This window comes from Protobothrops mucrosquamatus, unplaced genomic scaffold (genome assembly GCF_001527695.2).
Source record: "Protobothrops mucrosquamatus isolate PMUCROS unplaced genomic scaffold, P.Mucros_1.0 scaffold2004, whole genome shotgun sequence".
Lineage (NCBI taxonomy): Eukaryota > Metazoa > Chordata > Lepidosauria > Squamata > Viperidae > Protobothrops > Protobothrops mucrosquamatus.
In genome coordinates, this window is record NW_015388118.1 from 294,705 (window position 1) to 317,232 (window position 22,528).

The 22,528-nt window shown below is 36.1% G+C and overlaps 1 protein-coding gene across 2 annotated transcripts in view; it reads left to right on the forward strand.

Annotated features, from left to right (window-relative positions):
- Positions 1 to 19,388, forward strand: part of RTN1 (reticulon 1) — a 116,116-nt gene extending 96,728 nt beyond the window's left edge. The window contains exons 1-7 of one of the 2 annotated variants that reach the window (XM_015823823.1): positions 1,958 to 2,024; positions 11,867 to 12,074; positions 12,877 to 13,015; positions 14,352 to 14,421; positions 16,523 to 16,569; positions 18,438 to 18,496; positions 19,346 to 19,388. In XM_015823823.1, the coding sequence (XP_015679309.1) occupies positions 1,964 to 2,024; positions 11,867 to 12,074; positions 12,877 to 13,015; positions 14,352 to 14,421; positions 16,523 to 16,569; positions 18,438 to 18,496; positions 19,346 to 19,388 (627 nt within the window). In that variant the 5' untranslated portion in view covers positions 1,958 to 1,963. Of the gene's footprint in view, positions 1 to 1,957; positions 2,025 to 11,866; positions 12,075 to 12,876; positions 13,016 to 14,351; positions 14,422 to 16,522; positions 16,570 to 18,437; positions 18,497 to 19,345 lie in introns of those variants that run through there. The other variant, XM_015823822.1, reaches the window with a different exon arrangement.
- Positions 19,389 to 22,528: the final 3,140 nt, after the last annotated feature.

Below are 22,528 nucleotides of genomic sequence, written 5' to 3' on the forward strand. Positions count from 1 at the left end.
ATATTGCATGATCACTTCCTCCCAGGGTTCCTATGGCTTCAACACCTTCTATCATTTCATCTCTGTTAGTGAGAATTAGATCCAAAATGGCTAATCCCCTAGTTCCCTTCTCTACTTTTTGGGAGACAAAGTTGTCTGCTAGGTTTGCCAGGAACCGGTTTGATCTTCCACTTGGTGCAGATTTTGTGTCCCAGTTGATGTCAGGGTAGTTAAAGTCCCCCATTACTATTGTGATGTGCTTCCTACATACCTTAGTTAGCTGACTAGCAAAAAGTTCATCTATTTCCTCTGTTTGGTTGGGTGGCCTGTAGTATACACCTATGGCAATGTCATTTTCCCCCCCTTTTATATTGACCCAAATGCATTCAAGACATGAGCTGGTCGTGGCTTGGTCAGCTATGCTTACTGGATTACAGTTGTAGATCCTGGCTTTTTCTTCTAGGAAGAAATGGGAGAACAGAACTATAGTTTATTTTTGGCTTTTTAATGACTACTTCTGGGAGGGTAAAATTCAGAACCCCATGTTCATATGTCAACCTAAGCTTGGCTAATTAAGTTAGGAATGGGTTCATTAGCTGTACTTACAGTGCAAGCCAATTAATACTAAAAGTATGGTTGCCTGCTAGAAATATCAGGTACAGGCTCTTTGTTATTATGGTTTTAAATTTAAGTTGTCATGATGAGGTTTAGATTTGTATTTATACATAGATCTTTTATTATAATTCTTGGTATTTTAAGCAAGCCAGACTAATTTCTGTTGGACTACAAGTTTTGGTATATAAATAAGCAGCGGCAAAGTTGTCATATTTGGTCCCTTTTTAATGATGGACAATTGACCATTTTATCTCCAAACCAGATGGTGAATCCTAGCTATTATGTACTGTGATGCTGGTTTAAGAATCTAGACCAGATTCACTCTTATTTTATTCACTCTAGAAGCGGTAAAATGAAAATCTGTTGCATGATGTCATTATCTTTGTTTTGCTGGTTTTACATATTTTCATGGATTATGTTGAAAGAAAAGGAAAAGGTAAACAGGTGTATAGTTTAAGTGATAAAAACAAAGTCACACTTTAGGACAAATTGATTAGCATAGTTCCAAATCTGATGTTGAATTTGCTCTGTATTTGCTACCCTGCCATTCAGTCTTGTGTTCTGTAAATGTGATAGAAAGGAAAAGCAGGATTGTTGGAGACAGATAAGCAGGAGAGCAATAGTTGAAATTGGCAGTTTTGACAAATAAATACCGCAGAAACACTCCATCTTTAAAATTTATCTTTCCCCCCCCCCAAAAAAAAAGAGGCTGGTAGCATCTTTTCCAACTAACAAATTAATAAAAACATATAATTTCATGCCTCTTAATAAAAAATGTTGGTCAGAAAAGGTGCTTCCCAAACCCTGATTTTATTATAACCATTGATTAATGCAACTTTCTTAAATTTGCCAAGAAATCTCTGAGAGAAAAACAGTCCCTGTTGAATAAACACGGAGGAAGCCACACCCATCTCCCCACTGCACTTCTCCTTTCTACCCTCCCCCTTTCCATCCACACCCCATTTGTTTTTGTTCTTTAGCTGTCTGCATTAGTTCCATCTTTTGACAGCTCAACAGCATTCAATCAGCACTGTTACTATTGTTGTTGGCGTCGTTATTGGTTTGCAAAACAGCTGCTGCATCTTTTCCCCCCTCTTTGACAAAAGAGACGGGTCCCCAGAGCAATCGCAGCATCCTTTTTCTGATTTGCTGCAGTGGAGACCGCAGCGCTTACAATATGCCCTCCCCCACCCTCGCCTGCTCTGCTTAACAGCATCTCTCCATAGCCAGTATAAGGGGTTGAAAAGCAGCAGCTTGAGAGACCCGGTCACCCTTTCTATGTTTTGGAATGCTGGAGTGAAGTGGGGAAAAAGGACAGTACCCAAGCAGAAGCTACAGACCCGGCCGTTCTTTCTTTTCCGCTTGCAAGATGCAAGCCAGTGCTGATTCTACGAAGATGGACTGTCTCTGGAGCAACTGGAGAGGCCAGGGTAGTTTTTTTCTACTCCTAATTCTGCATGCATAGAAATATTTGCAAAGGGGATGGCAGAAACACCTCTGAAGGGCTGTATAGTTTTGGTATCATCATCATCATCATCACCATCATTATCATCATCATCATCATCTTTATAACATTTCTGGAGTCTGTTCCTTTTCTGCATATTTTTATTTGGGCTCGTGTTTTTTTTCATTTAACGCAAAACAGGAGAAAACCCAACCCCATAATGTTGTTTGCATCCTTTTGCTTTCTTTCTCCCATACGTCCTTTTTACAAATGCTACATTGCTTCTGTCTCTGGGTGACAGTTACTCTGTCAGCCAGCCTATTGTTGATCTCTAAGTACCCCCATCTGCAATTTAGGGGATCACCCATCTGAGTGGCTGGGAGGCAGCCATGGGGGCTGGGGTTTTGTTTCTGGTGTCGGCTGTACTGTAGTTGTCAGTTTTGGAGTGAGCTTCAGTGTGTTGCGTTGGGGGGCAGTGAGACACACCCATTCTGAAAACCTTGCTTGTTGTTCTCCAAAGACCATTGTAATAGTGTGAGAACTCCACTTGATGCTGGAAGGTCACAGGTCTAACTGTCTTACCTTCTTTTTTTGTTCTGTACCTTTGCCTTCATTATTGCCAGTCATTTAGGCTATTGTAGATGTGAGAAAAAAACCAACATATCAAAATATATTGTGATCTTCATCACTTACAGGGGAAAAAACCAGAAGCAAACAATACTACCTCTCCCTTTTTGTCATACAAGATTTATTTTGAACACTTCCCATTGGGTGTGGCTGGCTACCTTCTCTTTGCCTAATACAGCTTTTCAGCCATTTTTATGCAGACTTCATTGCTACCGATAACCTCCCTTTGTTTTGATAACAGAAAAATGCTGTGTGACCTGCTCAGTAATCTTATTTGCAGTCTGCCAATGCTTTTAGATCTTACTTTATTTTATGATATTGTATTATTTGGGAAGGCCCTTCTTGTCATTTAACTATACAGTTCAAATAGCTAATGTTTGTAATGTCTCCCTATTATCGGAATAAGATTTATATTTGGGTTACATGTGACAAATAAGGGCCTCTGTGTATGTGTTGACTAAAATGTCATAACTACAGAGAGAGCAGGGGAAAGATATCCCATTATTAACTAGACTATTATTTCCGCATATCTGGTTAAATTGGGTTGTTCTTACCGTAGCTCTATAACAAATTCTCAGTCTAGGTAGGATGTTGCATGTTTTAAAAAGTAAATTTATTAAGTAATATGTCTCAAGTCAACAAAATAATTTTTCCAGAAAATGCTTTTTACTGAATATGAATTAATACAATCTGTTTATAAATGAATGTATAATATTTGTTTTTATAAATGGGGTATGTTTTTAAAAATATGAATGCATGTGATGTTACATACTGATATTTTCCCTTTACATATAAGATACTCTTCACTAACCTTTTCCTTAGATTGTCCACAGGGAAATACATAGTTATTAAGTAAACTGTTGAATTACAGTAAGCTTGACTTATAGTATAATATTATAGTTATCCATTCAGAAGTAACCCCTGTGGGTTTCTAGAGGAATTTATATAGGGCTAGCTGTTTTAAATAAAATCTTGGGCAATCTGCTGTTGTGAATATAATGCCATTTATTTACAATAGCTAATACTGCTCGAAATAGACTAGATTTCTACAGACTATACTGTGACTAAAAGTAATTAAGTTGGAATAAACTTTTAGTACCTTTTGTTGAACAAACAAATGTAACAAAACAGCTGTTTGGGTTTTCAAATAGAGCTATAATTTGTTAAAATACCTAGTGATAAATACTAAATTTAACAAAGCAGAATGTTTTAAGCTCACAGTGAAAGGAAAATCTATATTTGCTTAGATTAGATAAAAACATTACAGACATTTTTTACAGTCTTCATTAGATAAATAATGAAGGTAAAGGCAACAGAAATAAATATACAATATTGGTGGAAAATCACATAGAAGAATATATTAAAATACAGGATTAAGAGAAATTGGAATTGTGTCTAGAGAGATGACTGAACAAATATTCTTTGGAGCAAAGAATATAACAAAAGACAAACACATGAAGCAAACCAAGATTTCAAGATAGGTTTTCATCCAAACTGCTCAGCCTTTGAGATTTGGAATCCACAGTCTTACAACTGAAAGTATTGAAATAAATACAATAACATCATGGTTGAAACTCAGGTTACATTCAGGTTTGATGGACAGCATGATAACCTGAATGTGTTGTTGCATCATCCAAAAATATTTGATTTAGGCTATTCAAGAATTGGATTTAAATGAAAACATTTTTCCAAACACTGTTTTTTTAAATCAGAGATCTATATCTGTCTATATAGATCTATAAGATGTTTTAAACTATAAGCAAGTTTTAGAATTTTAAGGGTCTATAGAAACGAAATGGAGAAGAGATTTTTATCTGCAATCAATAAGGATATACTCTATCGCTACATCACAAATTAAGTATCTTTAGGCTATTTATGGGTCAGTATATGTTATAACACATGTCTGTACTGTTTTTCCTTCTATGTTTGTTTTATTGAATGGTTTGGGACAACGTGGATTGTAATCAGAAAATACCCAAACAGTATCATGTTTGACAAGGCTAGATTAAGGAATTATTAATGGATGGATTGGCTATTGAAAACAACCAATCGTGTAGTTAGCAGATTTAAAAACTCCATTTGTAATTCCCCAAATAATTTCAAAGTGTTCCAAGGAAATAAGAAATTTAAAATTAAATAAAAACAATCATATTTTTTTTTTAAAAAAAAACTCTTTAAGTTTCGTTTTTCCCCTCAGTCTGATATCATCAATATAATGGAGTCAAAATAATGTCAGTAGATAAAAACCTTAATTCTTAGTCTACAATCACAGCTATTAAAATTGGTTTTCTGCAATTAATCTTCCATTGACTAATCAATTCAAATTTAAATGATTAAAACTCATTTATTGATATTTCCAAATGTCTAGCTTACAGTGTATATGCTGTGTTTTATTTTTATATGAAATTTGGCTTGCATTCATATAGCACTGGTTTCCATTTCAGCAACATTTTATGCAAATTCTCCATATAATGTGACTTTTCAGTCATTATAAGGGGAGAGCTGTTAGCCTCTGAAAACCAAAAATCAGAACTCTGGTAGCGTCTTTCCCAATTAACATTTCTAACTAACTGATTAATATTTGCTGACTAAATTTTAACAAAATTTGTTAGAAAAATGTATTACCAGTCTCTTTGTGATCATGATTTTATAGTGGTTTTGACTTCCAATTTCTTGCCGGCTTCCACATTGACTTTGCACATGGGAAGTGCCAAGAAGCATTAGAAATTATAATCATGTCACTGTGCCTGACCATGTGGATGCTGCAGCAGCAACAACTTTGCAAATACAACTGGTTTGAAGATCCTTGAAATTTCAATTCAATGGTAATAAGAGATCCCAGATTTTGTACACATTCTTTAATATAGCGGATTGGAGGTACTTTGATTTAAAAACTGTTGGATTATAATATATGGTTTGGGCTAACTGAAAGTTTATTTATTGTTTATTTTTCACAATTTGAACATCCATCTTCCTCAGAAAGGGACTCTTGGTAATGTACAATAAAATATTAAAATATAAAAACTGTATATAAAAGTTAAAAAAATAGAAAGAGGCAAGACTGATTAAATACTGTTAAAATTAATTGAAAGGTGAAGGGAGGGTTTTCAGGCTATAAACAGACACAATAGGGTTTTAGTAGCAATAGATAATGATAGATTATTTTTTAAAAAAATTTAAATCTTGGAGGAAAATCAGAATGTAGAGGTAGCACAATAGTAATTGCCTAATTGTTTTAGTATCTTCTTCAAATATATAAACAGCACTTACTAGATGACCTAAGATGTTCTAATGCACAAAGACTTAGTAATGACTTCATGTGATGTTCAGACATCATTACTAGACTGATTTTAAAATGACCACAGGTAGAATCAATGTGTCATCCCTTCAAAATATTAGCAAATACATTGCTCAGTGACGCATGATTAGGCAAGGGTGTTTTAATTCAGTTCTTGCATTCTTTTCCTAGAAAACATGCATATCTGTCCAGTGGTTTCCTCAGCAAGGCAGTGCTTGTTTACTGGCCATTTGTAGATTCCAATCTTACATGGTTATACTATGTTGCTTTCCTGGAAATCTTTGCCTACCAGGATGTACAATAAAATATTATGGGTTCTGATGGCAAGCAACTGCCCATATAGTCACCATTAGTCAAATTTAACTTGATGATACCCATCTTCCATCATACATAATAAATAGCTATTTGTACCTTACTGATGAGCCAACATTATTAATTAATTAATAATACCAGTTATTAATTACTGCTCTTTAGCTTAGCCATACTTACGGTTTGTGCTAACTATAAACAAATATCCATTGTCTGCCTGCCATCACTCCCTCCCTCCCTCCCTCCCTCCCTATCTATCTATCTATCTATCTATCTATCTATCTATCTATCTATCAGATAATTTTCAGAATAGTTTGCTTGTTGGTGTTTCCTATCAACTCAGCATCATAAGTTCAGCCTTATCTCCATGGCTGGAGAGAGAGAAAGTCTTGTCTATGTTGTACAGAAGCCTCATGAAGAGGAACATTTCTTCTGATTCATGAATTCACATATCAGAAATTAGACTTGCTGGTTTGGCAGTCCTTTTCTCCAAAACTCTGATGTGGTGTTACATCTGAATGTTGCTTATTGTGAGAGAGAAGGGGAAAAGACCTCTAAAACCTTTTGTACAAGCCCCTCGTTTCTGCTCCAACAACACTTCTATATGCAGTAGTTAACAAATATTAATCTGCTATAGATCTGGAATAAGCTTTTCTTGCTGTGTCTGAAATTTCTGGTAAAGATACATAAGCAAAAGTGGTAATTAACAACTCTGGTGGTTCCTTTTAATGAGAGCCATATGCCAAGCTCATTTGCAGTGATGTTTTCAAAATATTATCTGTAGTGTTGTGTATTGTACTTGGATCAGGAAAGACCGATTTTAAACCCTCAGTTGACTACAGAACTCCCTGGATGATTTGAAATTCTTCCTTCTGGCACAGCCAAGCTTATGTCATAGTATTGTTACAGGAGAAGGAGGAGGATACTGCATGCACATTGCCCTGAATTCTCAGAAGAAGAAAAAAGCCTATAAATAAAATAAATAAATCAATACCACTTGTTGGACATTGGAGAAGGGTTGGACATAGGAGAATTAGATGGTAACATGCCGTACACACTCCCTGAATCATTTGGAGAACATAGAACATATATGTACCACCTTTGAGATCTTGACACATTTTAGGGTCCAGATCTTGAAAACTTCTACTCAGATTTGAAATGTGAAATATGCTTATGATTTAAAAATGAAACTAATTCATCAAAAATATTGTATATATATCGGGGCCCTCGAGAAATGTTCTATTTTTGCTTTTTTTATTGATTGATTGATCACTTTGAAAAAAATATATAAACAAGCACGTCAAAATCTGAAAAAAGATATAATATGGACAAATGATTCGGAAATGTTAATGTCATGGAGGTTATAGTTCTCTAGTATACTACTTAGTTAGAAATAGTTAGAATATATATGTTTCCAGAAGTAACATCTTAGTGTCCATTTACTCCTGGTTCCTACCATCTATGTCAGTCCCACCAAGTATACCAGACCAAGAATCAGCTCCATAGGAAGGTTAAAACTACTTTTATTGAGAATTTTGCAAGTCTGAGTGTGATGTGTTTCCTCCCCTTTTTATACCCTTGTGAATTAAGGAGGTGTCTCTCTGAACTACATACACATAATTTCTGCTTGATCTGGACTTAAACTGTTTTTTTCCTTATTGCTTTAGTAACAGATTTGTAACAGATTCTCTGTCCTTACCCACTGCAATCTGTCTCCATGTCAGCTCTTTGGACTAGACAAGACAAGAAGGACAAACCATGAGTAACCAACACTACATTTATTTTAAACTTACAATAATAAAGTCTTAAAAATCTAAAAGCATTTCTCTGCTCCTTTACTTTTACTTTCCAAAAAAATAGGAAGGGCCACTTCTGAGATGCTTCCCACCCTACTTTTCCTTCTTAGGACCGAGATACCATTTGCATGATGGTTGTCTAGGTTATAGCTCTTCTTCCTGTCTCCTGAGGATATTCCCATAGAGCAGGGGTCTCAAACTTACTGTGTCATATGATGTGTCATGGCATATCGTAATTTTTTTCCCCTTACTGGAGCTGGGTGGGCGCAACTTCTGCATGACGCATCCAGGCCGTGAGCCGGCAGTTTGACACCCCTGCCATAGACCATCACACTCTATCTTCTTAAAATATAACTTCTAATCTTACTCAAAATTTTGAGTAGGAGGATTTGTCAAAAGCCTTTTCAAAATCCAAATATATGTTGTCAACTGGATCATCACTAATATCATGCCTGTTCACACTCTCAAATAACATCCTCTCTCCCTTGCCTCACTCACTCTCTCTAGGCATGCTAAGCAGCCAGTCCCTACTACAGGTAGTCCTTGACTTATGACCACATTTGAACCCAACATTTCTGTTGTTAAGTGAGACATTTGTTAAGTGAGTTTTGCCCCATTTTACGACCTTTCTTGCCACAATTGTTAAGTGAATCACTGCAGTTGTTAAGTTAGGAACACAGTTGTTCTGGCTTCCCCATTGACTTTGCTTGTCAGAAGGTCGCAAAAGGTGATCACGTAACCCTGGGACACTGGAACTGTCTAAAAATGAGTCAGTTGCCAAGCATCTGTATTGTGATCACATGACCATGATTGTAAGTGTGAAAAACGGTCATAAGTCATTTTTTTCAGTGCCATTGTAATTTCAAATGGTCACTAAATGAACTGCTGTAAGTTGAGGACTACCTGTAGTAGTAAGTACCTGTCCCAACCCAGAAAAATGGCATGGGCAAGGGGGTCCAGTGTGCAGGCCAGACCATGCAATCTTCTTGGTCCCTACTCAATCTAGACAGATAGAAGAGAGGGGTCAGGGGTCTCAGCAGCAGATAATCATTCAAATGTTTTGTTTATGGAGATTCTCAGTCATCAGGCCATGGTTGTCCCATGGTTGAAGATGTTTCACTAAAGAAACTTTTTGGATGAGAAGCAAAACATCTTTAAAAAAAAAGCCAGTTGCTCCTTGAAAAACATCTTTGGGACATTCAGATGCCTTGTCTCCTGCTTTCTCAGAATTGTTTGCAGTTCTGATAATTTCCAAGCTATTTCTAATGTCTCATTTAGCTTCTTACATATGCTAGATCATTTCTTTGCTTATATCAGAATATTTCTCCAAAATGATTCTGCTCATACTGTCAGACCTTCTAGAGTGGACTTACTCAAGCTCTTACCACCGCGGGAGGTGAGAGAAATGCTTTTCTGTGGTTGCTTCAGCCGTTTGTAATACCTTGTTCTTGGTGCCCCCATTTCTGATATTTTACACTCCTGTAGAAACAATTTTATTTCAGGAGGCTTTGGAACTGGAATGGTAATTGGCTACCAGTTTTTCTTCTTTCATGTCTTCCTACATTATTGGAGGGATTAATTTATGTTAGATGTAGATTGGTTTTATTATATTTTATGAGTTATTTTTATGTTTTTGCACACTATACCTCAAATCTGATTATATGGATAGTATAAAAATGTAGTACATCAATAAATAGATCTAGGCAAGATGGGTGGCAGCTTAATAAATAATAAATAAATGCACACAATCCCATGTGCTTTGCTAAATAAGTAAATTAACGCACATAATCCCATGTATTTTGTTGCAGGTCTCTGTGTCTTGAAGTAATCTTTGGCATGATCACTCAGTATACTGGACAAGGCCTTCTCAGGGACACACTAATTTCTTCTTTTTTAATGCCTTTAGGCACTAACTGAAAAACCTATTGTTCTTGAATAGGTAGAAAACTATACAACTATCATACTCCATTGCCCATTAGCCTGTCTTTGTTGCTTATTTCATCTCATTGCTGGTCATCTGACTTCTCTCCAAATTAATGGGTAAAAAAAATTACTTCATTAAGAGGGGAAAATTCTTATGTATCAGAGCAACTATGGATAGCTTGATGATGTCCCCTCATGAGCTTAGGACAGAGTGAAGGCAACATTACTAAAACATGACAGAAAAAAGTTGTTCACAGGACCTGTTTGTGCCATGCTTAGATGGAGAACGGTGGTCACTTAGATGTACATTTTGACGGGAAGGTTATCTATTCTTGCTGCTGTTGTTAACTGCTGTATTCTCTTTTGTTGTCATTCTTTTTGATTATGGTCATGAGGTACTTTGAAGAGAAAGAAAGAAAGATAGTCGAATCATTCGTGAACATCTCAAAGTATAGTTAGATTTCAGATAACCAATTTATGGCTCCAGCTGATTAAAATAGGCACCCATAGTCTTAGTTTCAAGAAATGGCTGGGATGATAAATGTCAGGATGAGCAGAATTGATATATTACTTTTGGGTTCATTTTTTTGTAATTCAAATAGCTTTTAACCACAGTAAATCATCCTGACCCACTTTTGTAAATTTAATTTACTGCCATGTGTAATCAGTAGTTGAACTGTGACAGGTAGATAGTTCATCAGGTTTCCTGTTAACATAATTATTTAAACAAGGATATATATCACAAAAACAAGATAATAATTTGCATAAAATGTGTATCAAGAAATAATGGATATGATTTCAATAGAAATCTAACACCTCATCATACTGGTGCAAATTATGCGTAGTATTTGTAAAAGTTTTATGAAGTTATGTGAATTCCAAGGAATTCACAAACCATGTTCTGATAATAATAGCGTAATCTAATATGAAATCCACAAATTCATTAATTGGTTAGTGGTCTTTTGAGAACATAGTGCCTCCTTAATAAAATAGCTAATCACAATATACAAATAAAAATCATTGGGAGAGGCGGGAACAGGAATTAAAGGACATATCCATGGACACAGATGTCTACAGATACTGTATTCGGACATAGACTCTGACTGTTTTTTTTATTCAATAGTCCCACTTTCAGTGTGCTCTGTCCAGTTAAGTTGAAGAACATTTCTACTCTATATATTGTAGTTAGTGTACTAGGGTCTCCTCCTTTATTCATGTAGACAATTCATTTTCCATCTTCTACAAGTTTGACAATTTCATGGTAATTTGATTTCCTCATATACATAAGCAGCCAAGAGTCTCCTGTATAAACTTCCCTGAAAATGTGTTCTGAAGTTAATGGTTAAATTTGTTTCTCTTTCTTTATTGCTTCCCTATTATTTTTTCTGGATATTTAATTTGTTAATTAAACAATCTGAACTTAGTAGCATAGCTCTTTGTTTTTGGAAAGTGTGCTAATTTCTGCAACAAAGCAAGTAAATAGCATATTTGAGCTAAATCCCTTTAGGTCTTTGTGTTCCCGAATGATTATTGTTTGAAAGCACAGAAATAGTTTGCCAATATGCATGGGGATACATGCTCTAAGCAAGCAGAATTTACACTTTTCTTTATAATGTTAAGCATTAAAGCATATCCGAAGAAGAAAGCAGAAAAAGATATTAAAATCTTGGTTATCTTTCCAATAAAATAATACAAATTAATTTCAGCATATGTAGGCACTCTAACTCTGCATAGGATTGAACTGCTGGGCATTCTTTATACTCCTATAATCGTTTAATGAGGCTGCAACCTTGCCCTAATGTTCAATATGCATGAATTTGTGATGGCAATCTCTGCCATCTCTGGAAAATTAATTGTTTTCTTTTCATCCTCCAGCTATTGATCTCTTATACTGGCGTGACATCAAGCAAACTGGGATCATGTTTGGAAGCATCCTGCTGTTATTGTTCTCCCTAACCCAGTTCAGTGTTGTCAGTGTAATTGCTTACTTGGCATTAGCAGCTCTCTCGGCCACCATCAGCTTCAGAATCTACAAATCAGTGCTACAGGCTGTGCAAAAAACTGATGAAGGACACCCATTCAAGTGAGTGCTCTCTGGTTGTTTCTAAGTGCAACAATTAGTAAAAAGTTAAAAGTATTTTTAGAGAAATAAAGTGAGAAATAAATTCCCACTTTGATCATTACCCAGTTCCATCCTTGAATTGACTGAGTCCAACTGAATTGTTTGCCAGTTCAATTAGCAATCACTAGTATTTCACATTAACCTTTGGGCTAAATATCCATCTATGTATGTTTAAGGTTTAACTGGCCAACTGTTGAGCTTGCTTGGGTGGGATCAGTCAAGTCAAAAGGAAAGAGGCTCCAGACTATTAGGTTCTCCTGCCTTATTTATAGACTTTTACAGACAACCCAAATCTAAACATTAGATTTGACTGCTTTCATCCAAATAAGGAGGAAAAGCAGCCCAGTATCATTCATGAGAAAACTTCCTTCCTTCTTCAAACATTTCTTAACTTCATATGGACAACAATCGCATATATAATATTTGCTGACAGTATGGATAAGGAACCAGATACCCTGTGAAGGGCTAGTAATATTTCTATTTACCCAGGCTTTTCTGGGTCCATTTCCATTGCTCTTGCCCCTGAAATTAACAGGTTTTTTTTCTCTTTAGTTCTTTGTCCAGTTGAAAGCTATCATCTCTAAACAGTATATATGGTCTAAAAGTAAGACAGTAATGAATTTAAATAAATAAATGAAATATGATCAAAGAGGCTGTCTTTCCCTGTACTTGGCATGTTTTAGTCTGCAACCCAAAGATTCTGTATAAGAGAGAAGAATTCAGCTAGTGCAATCAGAGGTTTGTTTTTTTTCTTTTTCAACAGAAACTACTTGGAAATGGAAATGTCTCTCTCCCAGGAACAGATTCAAAAATACACAGACTGCCTCCAATCCTATGTGAACAGCACAGTCAAAGAGCTTAGGCGGCTTTTTCTGGTCCAGGATCTGGTAGATTCCTTAAAGGTAGGTGACCCACAAAACAAGAATTTAAAGAAGGGAGAACTTCAGATTCATGATTGAAGAGTTACATTCCCTGAGTGCCCATATTGATTCCTTTAAAGTTTTCAAAGGATAACTTTATGGCTAGTGCTGGAGAAGTAAATAAAATATTTCTTTTAAGAAAATCAATATATAATTAATAAGTAGAATTCAATGTCATGAGGTATCATGGTGATCAGACTGATGCTTAAAAAAAGATCAGATTAGTTTGTAATTATAACAAGTTCTTATTGCAATCAGCTTGAATTGAAGCTGTTTTATCCTACACTGTTTCTTGTTAGCTCTCAGAATATGCCATAATGTGCTTTAAAAAACCCCCCTCAGTTCTATAATCTCTGTCACTTAGCACGTTTGTTTGAAGTTTGAAGTTAAAAAAGGCCCCAACTCTTTCTTATTGAACACTGAAAATCTGGCTCAACACACTAGCATTTGAGAGCCCAGGGTTCATATCATTTTTCATTCATGTTCATTTTATTTATGCATGAATAAAATGAACACGAATGAGCAGCATTCCACTTTTTTTACGGGAGCGCAAGGCAGTTTTTAGGGGACTCTTTTCCTTCCATTTTATCTCCACAATAACTTTGCAGCTTTCTATGACTGAGAGTGGATTTACTTCTCCCCAGTCTTAGTCCACACCCACTAGAGAACACAAGTTCTCAATTAAGAGGAATAAAGTTTGGGGTATTTTTAAGTGGAAACTTAAAATTTTAGGCATAGTAGTAGAGTATCAAAATAATCAATTTTTAGAATTGGATGAACGTTAACATTTAAAAGCAACCTAACCCTAACTCTACCCCTATTAACGGCCATATTATTTTTCAGATACCATGCTCAAGATAAGGTATTTCCCTCCCCCCCCGCCCCACACACATATCTCCGTGCAATAACCCAGAAATGCCAATTTACTTGATAACATTATACTTTTATTTCTTCCTTCACTTGCAAAAATATGGGAGAAAGGTACAGCTCTAAGGATTCAGAAAAATAGGAAACTCCTTCCTTCCTTCCTTCCTTCCTTCCTTCCTTCCTTCCTTCCTTCCTTCCTTCCTTCCTTCCTTCCTTCCTCTTTTCCTCTACAAATTCAAGACAAGATTTAGATGTATAGCTTATTAACTACTGGCCACAAAGCTTTGATTACACCAGAATGCTCATCTCAGAAATGTAATTAAATGTATTTAATGAAATAATAATGGGCAAACTGAAGCATTACCTCTAAGATTTCCAATATCCATTACTGTTATGTTGGTAGTCTGGTGTGGTTGTGGGAAATGTAATTACTGTATTATTTCCAATTCAGTTTGCAGTACTAATGTGGTTGTTGACTTACGTTGGAGCTCTCTTCAATGGCCTAACTCTCCTGATAATGGGTAAAATTAATCATTTCTTTTAATTTGTATCACAATAATTTTGTGGTTAAAATAGATTGAGTGGTTTCAGTGAAATATGTCCCTCTCTTTTTGTCAATTGTTTTTTTTCCAGTAATTTCTTTAGAAAGTACATATTTGTTATTTAACACTTCTGATTATTTTTGTGGCTGATATGCTCATAATTATGTTAGAAGTTTTAATTCAGGAGACTTAGATTTTATTCTTACATTATGTTTCCAGTCTCTTATTTCCCCCCAGTTCCCCTACTCTCAACTTCTCAGGTTCGCTTAATAAAATAATTTTAATAGTACAATTACAATAGTAATTATCATGTTATCACATCCTCTGTACTTGCTCTGTATAATTTTTTATTAAGTTGTACATCTTCATTCATTACATTGTTTTAATAACAATGATTATTTGTTCAGTATTGATTGAAGATTATGAATAATGTTTAGGTAACTTAGACCTGTTCATTAAAAAAGAGGTATTACATCAATATTAATTACAGTTTAGGATGTCCAAATATACTATTATTTTTTTTACAAGAATGTAGCAAGCAAGGGACTTGTCAAACCCTGTGAATTCAGGAAACAATAACCACTTAGATTTCTAGAAATATCTTAATTGCTAAAGATAGGATAGTAGAATCTTGAAAGTCTATCAAAACAATTCTCCAGGTCAGTTTATACCTACCATATTTAAGGGGAAGTTGTTCCCTTTTTCATGCTTCCCCCTCTTCGGAACTGATGGTTCTTTTTGCTCCTCTTCTTTTTCGTTAGACAATCCATCACAGCACTTAGTTTCACTTACAGAAGATTCTATGTCTTTTCCCTAAAAACTGCAGTTATAAAGGCCAAGGGAAAAGATTATAGTCATATATTCTGAACTAACATTACTGAGTTAGACGAATAAATAACCCAAGCTGATAGAAGCAATAGCAATAGCACTTAGATTTATATACCGCTTCACAGTGCTTTACAGCCCTCTCTAAGCGGTTTACAGAGGATATTGTCCCCAACAATCTGGATCCTCATTTTACTGACTTCGGAAGGATGGAAGGCTGAGTCAACCTTGAGCCGATGAGAATCGAACTGCTGGCAATACTGCATTTTAACCACTGTGCCACCACGGTTCTCTCTCATACAAAGACTTCTTGTGGTGACATTTCTACTTTGGAAATGATTATAAAAACAGCCAAGACATTAAACTGAAATGTAATCTCATTCAAAATCTGAGATATGTCTAGATCATGGCCTCTTGGTTCATACTGTCACACTAAAAGAAGTGTTATGCCACCACTTGTGCTATACTTTTTTTTTTCTTATCTAGACTTTAGAACCTCTGGGAATAGGTTTATCTAGAAATAAACTTTCATTGTTTACTTCCTTTATGAAAAGCTCCATCACTCCTGTATTCTGTGAATACATTATCCAATTCAAAAGCTAGATAGTGAGGCTAAGTTCAGTCCCAGAAGAACTGAAGTATCCCATTACCATGCACAATAGCTCATTGCTTGTGATGGCTTCAAACCACTTCAGTTTCCATACATTTTTATACCTTCCAATGAAAGTTGGCCAATCCATCAAAGCTAGGGTGGTCCCATCCTGGGAATTTTCTCATACCTCTCAGTATATCATTTCCTCATATAGACCAACAGAAGGCCATCTGTTGCTTTGTGTCCCATTTTTTCCCATGTGTTGCACACACTAAAATCTTCCAAAACAAACATTTCTGGCCTTTTGGCTTGCTTTAAGTCTCACATGCTACATTATTCAGCTTTATGTCGTGAATTTCCATAAAGTCATGGTATCAAGCTTCACATTATTATATCATAGTATTACACACTGATCAGCCCTGGTGAATGCATTGATTAGCATTGGTGGCATTAATACATTGATTCATGGTTCATTAATTAATAGAGATAAGCATCAGATTCTAACTGTACCAGGTCTTTCCTTTCCCTCTCTATGTCTTGTAATCATTCAAATGTAGAATGGAATAGCAATTATTCTTCAACCTTGTTATGCCTTTGAATGGTGAGCACAAGTGTGTGCTATACTTGCAAATATGCTTAAGACTTTTTTTCTCCTCTGTCTAGCTGTGGTTTCAATGTTTACTCTACCTGTGGTATATGACAAGTATCAGGTATGTAAAAAAGTTTAATTTATGGATTTCATTTTGATAAGTAGTACATATAGATGGATGAATAAGGAGCTAGGGGCACGGTTAGTAGTAATCATCATCATCATCATCATCATCAATTTTTAATACACATATTTGTCCCACTGATATCTTTGTACATGCACTGGTTATTCAAGTTCTTGTGTGGTTTGAACTGTTGTAAAATCTGTTTGAGATTACAAGGAGAAAAGTGTAAAAGATGACAACAAACACAAGATGGTGGCCATAAAAGCCCTGTCAGTTATACATGCATTAGACATTAACATGCATAACCCCAGTAGTGGGGCTTTGATTGCATTGCTAAAATTGCCATCTTGGGGTGGGGTTTGTTTTTTTTTTGCCACCAATACACACCTGAGAGATGGTGCTGATTCCAGGAAAGATCATGTTAATCTACTATAGCAGAAATAAAGTTTTGTGTCATTTCAAATGTTTCCAGGTTTTTCTTTTGTTTTGTATCCACTTTTGTGGACTAAAGTCCACTTAAAATATACAAAATGATGTCTTAGGTTGTTGGTTTGTATTTGTATGTACACACTTCATTGTTGGAAAAAAAAGTCTGCATGTCTCTTATATTCTTGGAATAAGAGAGAAATTAAATATGAAGCTAGAAAGTATGGTAATCTTAACACTTAATGCATGTAAAACAATCTCAACTACCATTCACAAAGTGATGAATTAATAGCAGAAACATCCTGGCATGTGGATGGGTAATGGGATAAAATTCTGCTAGTTCATTTTGGTTCATCTATGACAGAACTGAACTTCCAGATAATTTATATATCGGTAGTTTGAAACTGGTTCTCTCCTTGAAATTCCTTCGTTCAACAATAGCTACTATAATAAGACTATTTGGAAGACTGAAATCTTCTCCCAATAGATTCTGTATGTTGCCCTTTTAAATGTCAATTTTGAATTCAGTCTGTTTTCTCTTAAGTAAATGATTACAAGATTGTGGCTTCAGATACCAGTTTTTGGGTTTTTTTGCTTTCATTTATTACCTGCTAGCTGGTTTGGGTTTATCCCTGCTGCATAATTAATAATTAATTAATGATAATATAATCCATAGGGTTGGAAAATAATTTCTACTTGATAGTGAGTGTATTTTTCCTATTTTGATTGATTGCAACAATATTTTCATAAGGGTTGCTGCAAATGTTAACTGTTGGGGAATATGGCAGACAAACAGAGTGTGGGAAGAATCCAGAGAAAGAAATATTTTGGGAAATATTAAAAAGGCAGAATATATTTCCCCAAAGTATTTTAAAGGCAGAAACCAAACCCCTCCCCCAAGTCTCTCTGTCCCAAACAGAAACCGGGTCTGCAGAAATGCAGATGTGATAATCTTGTCAGAAAGATTGGAGTCAGGAAGCTGGGATTAGAAAGAAAGATCCCTAGAATCAACAATCCCTCACACCAAAAATCCAACAGTCATCAGCCACAGCCCTAGGGAAGCAGGATATGACCTTTGGGACATAATAGGATTAACCCACCACCATCAGAATACCAGAAAGGCACACTCAGACTCAGGTCAAAGTTCAGGCCACAGGAACAACTCTAAACAAAAGCTTAAGAAGGTATAAAAGCCCACCACTCCCTATTACATGTGGTCAGTTTTTCCAGAGCCATCTTTCTGTTTGGCTCTCCGCTTCAATAAACTACAGTCTTCTTTCTAAAGCAATCTCCATGTTGTTTATTACCGGCTTGGACTGGACCCTGATGAAGACTTTTCTTTCAACAAGAGCTTAGTAAAAATCACCTCTATAAAATGTAAAAATGCATATATCAATATAATTGATTCCCCATTGATTTCTGTTTTCTTTCTTTTTCAGGCACAGATTGATCAATACTTGGGGCTTGTGAGGACCCACATAAATACCGTTGTGGCAAAGTGAGTAAAATAGTCAAGTTATTTAATACCAGGATGAATAGAATACTCTTGCTAGATTTCTATATACTTAGTATTAGGGACACATAAATCAGCGTTCTTCAGTTACTTAGGACAGCAACTACTTAGCACCAAGAAAGTTACCCCCCCCACCCCCCAGGTAGACATCTAATATAAAGAAAGCTTTGGATAGTGACTTCTCTCTTAGCTCAGTTGAGGTTAGGTATTAAAATATCTGTATTTTAATCTGAAGTCAATTTTGAATCTGGCTCCAGTTTGTAGTTTGAGGAATGTGTACAGTACTTTTTTCAGATTTAAAATGTATTCTGTCCTGGTTTAGGACATAATGACAGTATTACATTAAATTGGCTATTGAAGGAGCGATAACTATAGCTCTATGGATGATCATATCCCTCCTGCATTGTTCCAGATCACTCCATTATTTTTAATGCCCCAAATTTCTCCCAAAATCTTTTGTGATTCACCCTCTTGCAACTATTAGGGATAACACCTCCTTAAAAATTCCTTTGACATCTACAGCAAAATGTTTCCTACTGCCCTGGAAAAGAATTATTCCTCTAAGTTTCATCTGTTGATGTACTTTCTTTTAGGGGTATGCAATGCAATAATTCAGAAAAGGTTCCTCAGAGATTGTGAAACTGTCCATGTTTTAAATAGAAAAGAAGCTCTTTCCATGTGTGACAACTGTAGCTCATAATGAATGTTTCTGAGTGAAAGGAATTCTACCAGATGATTAGTTTCAAGCAGAGAAAATTAATTATGTAGTGAAACAGGTATACTGAGTGTCTAATTTTCATTTTTGTTTTTGTATTCCTATTTTTCAACCTCCAGAATTCAAGCAAAAATCCCAGGCGCTAAGAGGAAGGCTGAATAAAAGTAGCAGCAAGAATCTATCAACTACAGGAGTGAATGATAAGAGAGTCTGGGATGAAAACAGCCCTGTTCTTTTTACTTATAATTTATTATCCATCTCTCTTTTTCTTGCTTGCTCTCTCTCTTTCTCTCTCTGGGTGAAGGCAGATGTAAAATGGAAAAACTCACAGTGTTGCAGCATGCCCCTCAACCCTAGGTTGAGCCTGGCTTCCTCTGAAATTCACAACCGAAATGACAGGCATCAATGCCACGAAAATGGGCTCAGCCACCTGCCTTTAGTCTCTTTTGCCCTATTCTTGAGGCTGGCTGCCCAGCTATCCAAAAAATAATGAGAGCATTGCATAAATGTTCATGATTTTTTATTCATTTCTTCTTATCTACCTATATATCCACACAACATACTACTTCTTTGAAAATGTAAAGTTATTTTAGGGATTGAGAAGAAAACATTTGAGTGACATCATGAGAAAGCAGCCAATCAGCACTGTGCACAGCCGGCTTCTGCTTCAAATTTGCAGAACTGTTTTTTTCTTTTCCAGTTCCATCCTGGGGGGAAAAAAGGGATGTTTGGATACCATCTAGTGAGGGTGCTGCTGGAATGACTGACACCATTGCTCTGAACGTGTTATATTTGTCTTCACTCTTCTTTCTTTCGAACGCCATGATCTCAGAGATGTGAAATAATGAAGCAGCTTCTCTCCCCCACACTTCTCCTGCTGTTTCTGTACTCTTAGACTATTTGCAATCATGTGTGTCAAGCACTAAAGTATAGTAAAGAGAAAAGTGTTCTAGGTGTGGTTCTTGTGTTGCTTCTTAAGTGCATGATGGTGAGAATCTAAAGTTACTATTGAACTTTCAATTTTTTATTATCTAGTGCTTCTACTATCATTTCTTCTATCGGCATCGCTTAAATAACTCTGAATGTTACATGTGGCTAGGGCTTTCCTGCTTAGTGCACTGATGCAGTTTTGCTTCTATGTCCACTGGGTTTGCTGGTTGGCTTTATCTTTGACTATTTAGAATCATAGACTGAGTCTTCAGGTGTCATTGTTTCTCTTTTGGCTCATCTAATTAAAAAACAAGCCAAGGAGTAATCCGTACTTAAATGGCATAATTCATTTTGTATAACTCTCTTAAGAAATTGAAAATAAAACCTACACACCCAGTACCTTTTGTTTTGTTTTCTTTTTTGGGTTTCTTTTTTCTTTTTTTTTGCTCTTCAAGGATCAGTGGTCTGATTACATGTATGGGAAAATTAAGACTTCCAGCTTGTAATACGTATCACAAATTTGTATGACGTTCTCTGTAGGATTTAATTATGGATTCTTAAATATTTGCACTTATGTACTTGATACTGAATGCAGAAATAAATGTTACTAAATGTTAAAAGGAAGGTCTTCTTGCCATTTTGCTCACAGTCATTATCACATAAATACTATGAATTTATATATTGTACTGCTTTCTGCCTATCACAAAATTGTCAATAGCAATAGATTCTGCTGAAGAATCTGTCTTTAACAGGTAACATTTTCTGAGCAGCACGGGGACTAGGTAATATCTTTCAGAAATCTAGTTTTATTGATTCCAACTGCCAAGGAAGCCAGTTCATTACTGGATCTGGAGATGGCTATGTCAAATATGATTTACAGACATACATGCCAGTACAATAGACCCGCCCATTTTTATCACATTGGTGTTTTGTGATTCAGTGTTATGTACTATCAGAGAAACATAGAATTACAATCTCAAGAATGTATTAAATATTTTTGGAATGTCTTTTTAATAAATTGGACAATTTCATATGTTTAGCATGAAAAAGATCCCATCTTGTAAAACAGGAACATGAAAAATTGCCTTACAAACCAAGGTTTGTCTAATTCAGTGTAATGTTTACACTGACTGGAAGTAGGTTTAAGGCTCACTTTTTCCACATATTACCTGAAGAAACTGGGGCTTTAACTTGGAGTTTTGGGGGGAAAGGATATAAATCCATTGAATACTGTAAATATTTTCCCCAAGTTTCTTCAACTGTGTAATGTTACATGGTTTAACTTTCAGCCCATGCTCTAGATTACTGGTCCTCAATCTTTCTGGCACCAGGGACCAGTTTCGTGGAAGACAATGTTTTTACAGACGGGATGGTGGTACTTTTGTATGCAACCTAGATCCTGCAGATGCACAGATGAAGCTTTGTTCGCTCGCTGCCACTTGCGTGGCCCAATACCTAACAGACCATAGACTAGTACCGGTCCACGGCCCAGGGTGGGGGACCCCTGCTCTAGATAACACACAAGAGTTTTGACAACACGGTTAAAATTTATGAAAAAATATACTATCATTGCAATCAGTACAAACATATTTTTCATCAAAGATGACTCCTGCAAAATAGTTTCTATTAGTTTTCCAAGCAGTTGGCTTCAGTAATAAAACGAGGATAGATTGCAGTGTTTGTTTCTTGTACCTATTATGCACAGCAGCAGTTAAATGCTGTCATCTAGTTCAGGAACTGACCAAGAAGTATGTCTTCTCAAAAAAATGTTAAATAAGATTCTTCCATCCTTGTTCTGCTTCAGTAATGAAGCAGATTTCTGTTTGTACCCAGACTATGGGGTAGAGGAAAGAAGGAGAGAGGTGGCAGGGATGTTTTGTTTGGGGACAGCTCCTGGCATAAAAGCTGCTTCTCTCCCAGTTTCTCCTTCTCCCTGGCAACAATGTGCGCAGAGAATAAGGATAAGGATATCATTTCTTTACTGGTTATTAACTTCTTTTCTTATCCCTTAGGTTCTCTCCTTTTGGTGGGGGGAACGGGATTTTCCTGGTGCTAGAACTGGCGCCCAAAAGATCTCCCCATTCTTCTTTCTCTCCATAACCTTTCCTCTATGGGTTGACATGTGGGAGAGATGACAATTTGGTACAGTGGGGAAAGCCCTGATCCTCCTCCTGCCAATAGGCAAACAGCTCCCCCAAATCAATCTGGAACCAGAGTTGTGGGTGTATCTACCTTGTCTTCAGATGGCCAACAGAAACAGGACAACCCACCACTAGCAAACTTACCTCCATGCTATTCACCGCAGACTGCACTAAACTTGTACCAATCAGTATGAGGGAGCATCACTGCAGAAACAAAACAGGAAGACGTAT